This window comes from Cyprinodon tularosa, unplaced genomic scaffold (genome assembly GCF_016077235.1).
Source record: "Cyprinodon tularosa strain WSP-4 unplaced genomic scaffold, ASM1607723v1 ctg164, whole genome shotgun sequence".
Taxonomy (NCBI): domain Eukaryota; kingdom Metazoa; phylum Chordata; class Actinopteri; order Cyprinodontiformes; family Cyprinodontidae; genus Cyprinodon; species Cyprinodon tularosa.
The window spans coordinates 416,887-424,675 of NW_024038475.1; the positions used below are offsets into that span (position 1 = coordinate 416,887).

The 7,789-nt window shown below is 40.6% G+C and overlaps 1 protein-coding gene across 1 annotated transcript; it reads right to left on the minus strand.

Moving 5' to 3' along the window:
* Window positions 1–413: 413 nt before the first annotated feature.
* On the minus strand, window positions 414–2,122 carry LOC119780670 (mast cell protease 1A-like). The gene is made up of 5 exons (XM_038280788.1): window positions 1,967–2,122; window positions 1,375–1,534; window positions 1,150–1,279; window positions 778–999; window positions 414–658 (listed from the first exon to the last, which is right to left on the minus strand). Exons 1-5 carry the CDS (start codon window positions 2,022–2,024, stop codon window positions 509–511), a joined length of 720 nt encoding a protein of 239 aa, XP_038136716.1. The 5' UTR covers window positions 2,025–2,122; the 3' UTR covers window positions 414–508.
* Window positions 2,123–7,789: the final 5,667 nt, after the last annotated feature.

The following is a 7,789-nucleotide window of genomic DNA, read 5'->3' on the forward strand; positions in this document are numbered from 1 at the left end:
ACATCTATAGGTCCCCATAGAAAATTACACACCATTGTTTTACCAATGTGAGGAATCAGCCTAAATGTATGAAACCACATAAGTTCAGCAAAACCAGCTACCGGCTAGAATTAGTTCACCGAAGAACTTCTTAGACTTAGACAAACACTATTGTCGTTTTGTATACATAGAGTGTATACCAAATGAAATTTCTTTATATAGCTTTCATATAGTGTTTTTTATTCTATTTTTTTTTGTTTGAGCAGCAGCGTAGCAGTAACTTGACTTAGATTAAAGGCTATCCAGCCTTCAGAAGCTGGAAAAACTACTATATGCAGATATTTACCACAATAATTTTTCCTGAGACCACATCACACACGCACACCTGGTCAAAAACAGATCCTAATATTTATAAGGAATAAGTTACTCAATAGTATGCTGCAGAGAAAAAATAGCAAAGGTAGGTTTTATTAAGGAACAATAAAACAAAAAATGTAAATGCTTCAAGTTTAATGCATTCAATTCAAATTCAGTCTAATGCTGATTTCGGTTGCATAACCTCTTTAATCCAATCCATATATTCAGGTATCTTGGTGTATTTGGTCAGATCTTCCAGATTTCCTGAGATCACTCCATAGGCCTTTCCATTCTCGCAGACTAATGGACCACCAGAATCTCCCTGAAAGCACATACAGAGCATGTGATGAGTGTTAAAATGAAACAGATAGATTGTTTGTATGAGAAAGACAAAAAATTAAAAAATAAATAAGATGAGGAAGCAGAAATGAGCATGCCTACCCCAGCTGGTCCCTTCTTCCCTTTGGAATAGAAAGCTTTTTCCTCGGTACACATTTCATCGTCAGTGAGAGTCACATTGACCTCCATGAGTTTTGAAGAAGTTTTACCATTGTCTGTTATTCCCCAGCCAATGACTAGACACATTTTCGGAGAGTTGTCAGCCTTGTCTGCCATTGCAATTGGTTTCATTCTTTTTATTTTTTTAGCAGCTCTGTTGGACAACTAGATAAAAATGGAAAAAACATTAGACTGGAATCCCAATGTGATTTTTAAAAAAATTATTTGTGAATGGCTTGTTTAAAAAATACTGTAAATAGTAAAACTTATTCTGCCAATTTAAATAAGTCAACATACATTTTAAAACTATATTACCTTCAATAGCATGATGTCATTTGTGAGAGTTTTATTATTGTAATCCTTATGTTGAAAATCTTTTTTAACAGATGAACATTTCGTCCGGTTGTCATCAAGTCTGTTCATCCCAAAACAGACATAATAGAACCTAAAAAGAGAAAGTAAGGAAGACAATTCTAAATCTTAACTAATATTTATTGAAACATAATTTGGGTATAGATATATATATTATGTTTAACTGACTTGGCCTTACAGTGGGCGGCAGTCATTACAAAGTCTTCTCTCACAAGGAATCCACCACAGGTGAAAGGTTCATCATTTACATCATAGCCTTTCACATACACCATGTATGGTCTGCTGTGTTCTGCACTCTCATGGCCTCCAATGATTCTTCCTGCATGAGCTGTTTGACATTTATTTAGAATAAATGGTTAGTGTGCAGCAGTGACTGTGAACATGATTTAAAGTAGTTACATCTATAAAACAAAAGTTAAGCCAGATATGACCAGAGATGCATAACTCAACAGAAAGTAGTTTCAAGATGATTTAAACGGTGATAAATTGTTTGTGGTTTAGTGTTTTTATAACCTATAAAGTTTAAAACGCACAGCATTGTTCACATTTACTCACTAACAACTTTCTATAGTGGGTATTTCTATGAAAACAACATATTCTTTCAGTTATCAGTTTTACTTATTATAATTCACTATTGTTGTGATGATCAATATCCCAACAGTGTTTTGATATTTTAAAACTGGCATCCGATGAATCAAAAAGAAGTTATACATTAGATAGATATATGCATAGGTTTGATACTAGCATAAAATGCACTCACCTTGACTATTTAAAGCAACCACAAGTACCACCAATACCAAGTTGCAGTATATGCACATGATGATTTTGCAATCTGAGCTGTCGTCAAGGAGTAGCAACAAAAATCTCTCGCTGTTTCTACTCTTTATACGCTTCCTCTCACGTAAGGGATGATGGTTTTCTTGTCTGTTTTGCATATGCAGATCATACAGCTCTGACCCTGCATTGAAGCTGTATCACCTCTAGAGGTTGGAAAAAAACATCTCCTTACAGAAAAAAACTTTTTAAAAAGAGTTTTGATTGTATTGCAGTGAAAGTGACTCGTCAATGATGGCAGCATAAATGTTAATGAGGATATTAACATTAAAGCAAAATGGGATTGTAAATATGAGGAATTTCCTTTAGTTAAACCATCTACATTGATTTCAATTAACTACTAAACATGTTCATTACAAAGGAAGGTAAAGAGATGAATTTCGATGTATCCCCCATCATTTACACAAAAATGTTTTTCTTTACTTAGTGTCTTTGTCATACTTTAGTTATTGTTTTGGATTTGAACTAATTACACCCACTCAATTGTGCATTTACTTTAGTCACTCTTCAGTCACTAGTCAGCAACATAACTAATTCCAACTGCTGCTGCTACTGATTATCCCCAAGTCCCTCCACCTGTTCTGGCTACAACCTTCTGGGCAGCTGCTAGCCCTGTCTGACCCTCTGGGCAGCTACAAGCCAGGTCTGACCTTTAGGGTAGTTGCAGGTCATGTTTGATCTGCTGGGTAGCTGCAGGCCATGTCCTAACTTTTGGGCAGGTGCAAGGCATGTCTGTCGTTCTGGACATTTGCAGGCCACTTCCAACCTTCTAGACAGATGCAAGTCATGTCTAACCTTCTGTGCAGCTGCAGGTCACATCCAACCTTCTGTACTGCTTGAGGCCATGTCTGACCTTTAGGACAGCTGCAAGCCAGGTCTGACCTTCTGGGCAGCAGCAGCTGCCATTACTGGCCGCCTGGACTGCTGCAGGCCACATCTGACCTTCAGGAGTTCTAATCCCTGTCCAGGGAGCCCTCAGCCTGTCTTTTTCCGTACTGTTACACCTGTACTCCATGATGGTCCTTCCCCAGAATTTGAGCTCCCTTTGTAGCTCCATTTGGTGGGGAGTTCATTTGGACAATGTATCTCCTCAAAGCAGATGATCTGCCGCGGTGTCTGTCTTATTCATGTGTAAGATCAAAAAGATTTAAACCAGCCTAGTGCTTTTCCTTCTAAAAGATTATGATCCCTTGAGTCAAATGCAGCACTGAGATCTAATAGAACAATTACAGATACAAGTCCATCATCTGAGGCTAAGAAAATATCATTAGTGACTTTCGCCAGAGATGTTTCAGTGTTATGATGAGCTCTAAAAGGCTAGACCTTTGCATCAGAGATGTCTTCAGCTGTGCCAGCTCTCACCCACAAACCTCTATCTCGGCGTGAGAGCTGCAGGATGCCCCTCCCCAATTGAGCTGTGCTGCAATCTGACCGCTCTTAAAAGTTTCATAAGTGACATAATAGGTTAAGATTCTACGAAGTCTGTACTTTGGTCTGTTGAACCAGACCCTTCCACTTTTGCACATGGTGGGACAGCAACAAAGATTAAGTAATATTGCCTAAATAATCCTAGGATAATTATCATTGATAATGTGTACATTTATTACACCTTTATATTAACTACCTGTTGAGTGTCAGAACTGATGTTTTCCACAACAGTTTCTCTAATTAAGACAGTTCCTCTGTCCAGATATACATTTATAATCTTCATTCTGTACGCGGCAAAGATTTGGAAATGGAATGAGGGCGGTGTCCTTCAGCTAAGAACAAAGTGTAATATTTTCATAAGTCTCTGGCCTTTTATGTCTACTCATCTGCTAACATGTATGATGTAATGATGTGATGATGTGGCAGACTGGAGATGTATAAAATGCCTTCTTAACTGTTATTCGTGGCCACTTCCTGAGAGGTGAGCCAGGTGGTGAGCAGCTGCCTTTTGTAAATTTTAAGCAACTGCTCAGATCTGACTAAAATTTCAAGTCCTATGAGAATCTGATGTCATGTCTCATGGTTATTTAATACATACATGGTTATTTAATACATAATAAAAGTTATGAAGTGTTATTTAAAGAGTTTTTCCTGAGTGATCTCTTTTCAGGAAAAAGAACCTGAGAGATAGAGCTTCAAGGTGCATACACAGAGCCTATCTTTAAATAATCCTAGGGGGTATTTTTTCCTGAGCAAGGAGAATTGGAAGTTTCATGTTGATTGGTGTTGTCAAGCTCTATAAAATAGGATCCAGTATTTGAGGTAGACAAAAAGAAAGATTTCTCAAAAAAACCTTTACTGGAAAACAGAACCGAAGTGAACAGGGTGGGCTAAGGCAGGGACCTCAGCAGGAGGAGACAACAGGTTAGTGACCACGCCTATCTGGAAAAAAATTAAAACGAACATGTGAGTAACTAACCTGGTCTTATAGTTCAGTCCAATCCCAGAGGGTGAAGTTGATTCCAGCCGGCCAGCTGACAACGGGGCACAGCGGTCGCCACACAGAGGGTCCCAGACGCTGATGGGTGGTCGGAGGACAGACAGATTAGGACCAAGCAGACAAATGTAGGCAGGATAATCCAGAGGGTGAAGGCAAAGCTGGTGTCTGTAATGTGCTAATTTGTCAGAGATTCATAATACAGGGTCCACAGGAACCCACAAAACTGCCCCAAATCTACAACTTTAGACCGGTAAAGCTCTTGCTTCAGCAGTAGCTGATTTTCAATATTTTTTGCTGTAAGATTTGCTCTCTTTGCTGTGAAGAGCAACCCGGCTGAACTAAAAAGCCTCTAACAGGCAGCTGAGGCTGGAAGGCCTGTGTTGAGTTCAGAGACAGCTTCTTAATGTTTAGGAAGGAGTTCAGCAGGTCCATGCTGAACCTGAAGTTCACAGAACACCAGAGAGAAATGGGCGAAGGAACCAGATGAGTGCAAGAAGGAGGAACTTCAGGTCCATGCTGAAACCATCATAACATTCTATTTCATTTATCGCCACATTAAGAAAACATCTATACCTGTAATGCTTGCATTCCCAACTCAATTATACTTTTGATACTCTGAACTAGCTAATTCTAAGCAACTGCTAACAAGCCAAGAGCTCGCTTATACATAAATAATAAAAGAAACCGTTTGGGATGCCGGAGACAAAAACACATGCGCTAACTTACCGCCACCTGTTTTCGTGAATTGGATGTTGATGTTTTAAAAGCGGAAAGCACCGTTTTGCTAGGCAGGCACATGTTGCACTGCATTATCACATTGTTCCCTTTTGTGCATTTGAAAACAAATAATCCATCCAAATATGGCCAAGGGTTTTCCTGGCTTTCGTCTCCAGAATGTGTTTCCTCTTCGGGCCTTTCTTCATCCATACTCTCTACGTTGTGATTAGCAACTGCCATCTCTCAAAGCGCAGTACTGGATTATGAGACAATACAAAGGGTAATTCTAAGGCAGGGCCACGCATTAAGTTTCGGTTCTGTGACACAGGGGTTTAAATTTCCAGCCACATTTAATTTTTTCACCATCATTATATTTTTTATTTTTTACTCAGTAACGTGAGGGGATTTTAAATGTAGCGAATGAAACTACTTAGGTCAAAATTTACTCGAGTACAAGTAAAAATTACATACACTATATTGCCAAAAGTATTTGCTCACCTGCCTTGACTCACATATGAGCTTAAGTGACATCCCGTTCCTAATCCATAGGGTTCAATATGATGTCGGTCCACCCTTTGCAGCTAGAACAGCTTCAACTCTTCTGGGAAGGCTGTCCACAGGGTTTAGGAGTGTGTTTATGGGAATTTTTGACCATTCTTCCAGAAGCGCATTTGTGAGGTCGCACACTGATGTTGGACGAGAAGGCCTGGCTCTCAGTCTCCGCTCTAATTCATCCCAAAGGTGTTCTATCGGGTTGAGGTCAGGACTCTGTGCAGGCCAGTCAAGTTCATCCACACCAGACTCTGTCATCCATGTCTTTATGGACCTTGCTTTGTGCACTGGTGCACAGTCATGTTGGAAGAGGAAGGGGCCAGCTCCAAACTGTTCCCACAAAGTTGGGAGCATGGAATTGTCCAAAATGTCTTGGTATGCTGAAGCATTCAGAGTTCCTTTCACTGGAACTAAGGGGCCAAGCCCAGCTCCTGAAAAACAACCCCACACCATAATCCCCCCTCCACCAAACTTTACACTTGGCACAATGCAGTCAGACAAGTACCGTTCTCCTGGCAACCGCCAAACCCAGACCCGTCCATCAGATTGCCAGATGGAGAAGCGCGATTCGTCACTCCAGAGAACGCGTCTCCACTGCTCTAGAGTCCAGTGGCGGCGTGCTTTACACCACCGCATCCGACGCTTTGCATTGCACTTGGTGATGTATGGCTTGGATGCAGCTGCTCGACCATGGAAACCCATTCCATGAAGCTCTCTGCGCACTGTTCTTGAGCTAATCTGAAGGCCACATGAAGTTTGGAGGTCTGTAGTGATTGACTCTGCAGAAAGTTGGCGACCTCTTCGCACTATGCGCGTCAGCATCCGCTGACCCCGCTCCGTCAGTTTACGTGGCCTACCACTTCGTGGCTGAGTTGCTGTCGTTCCCAAACACTTCCATTTTCTTATAATACAGCTGACAGTTGACTGTGGAATATTTAGGAGCGAGGAAATTTCACGACTGGATTTGTTGCACAGGTGGCATCCTATCACAGTTCCACGCTGGAATTCACTGAGCTCCTGAGAGCGACCCATTCTTTCACAAATGTTTGTAAAAACAGTCTGCATGCCTAGGTGCTTGAATTTATACACCTGTGGCCATGGAAGTGATTGGAACACCTGATTCCAATAATTTGGATGGGTGAGCAAATACTTTTGGCAATATAGTGTATTTCAAAAACTACTCAGAAAATTACTCATATAAAGTACACAATTACAGTAATGTGAGTAAATGTCATTCGTTACTTTCTATCCCTGGACTGATTCCATGTGTTCATTTCATTGTGTGGATGATTGCTGATTAACTGACTGCTGTTTTTGCAGGCTTATTGAAATTTAGTCCCTCCCCCTGTTTGCTGTGAGGAATGGTTGTTCCTGTCAGGGTTTGGTTGAGGTTTTGAGGACCCAAATGCAGAGGCAGGGAGGCAGAGGTGAGTTCTTGTAGTTTTAACAAAGTTATCACAGGTAACAGAGACAGGAATCCAAAAATCCTACTTAAAAATGCAAAACAAACCAGAACCATGGAATCGTTAGGGAAAACATGCAAGAGGAGCCGGGGAAAGATGAGGAACCAGCACTGAGGATCTGCAGAGGGAGAGTTTATATGGGAGACCGAACAAAGAGAGGACTAATGAGCTGATTGGGAGCGGGTGTGAAGAGAGGCTTCTAGAAGGAACTAGGGAAAAGGAGACCAATACAAGAAGGCAACTACAAGTTTCTAAAAAGACTGTGCCGTGCTGTACAGTACCATGTTAGTTTATCTTTAGTATAAAAACAAAGTGCAGAAATAAAGAAGTTGTCCTTATTTACTCTTGTGAAAAAAATTTTGATGCTTACAGAATATATAAATCTTGAATTAAAAATATGTCTAGGATATGCAGATACTTACCACAAGAATTTTGCTGAGACCACACACACACACACACACACACACACACACACACACACACACACACACACACACACACACACACACACACACACACACACACACACACACACACACACACACACACACACCAGGTTAAAAATAGATCCTAATATTTATAAGGAATA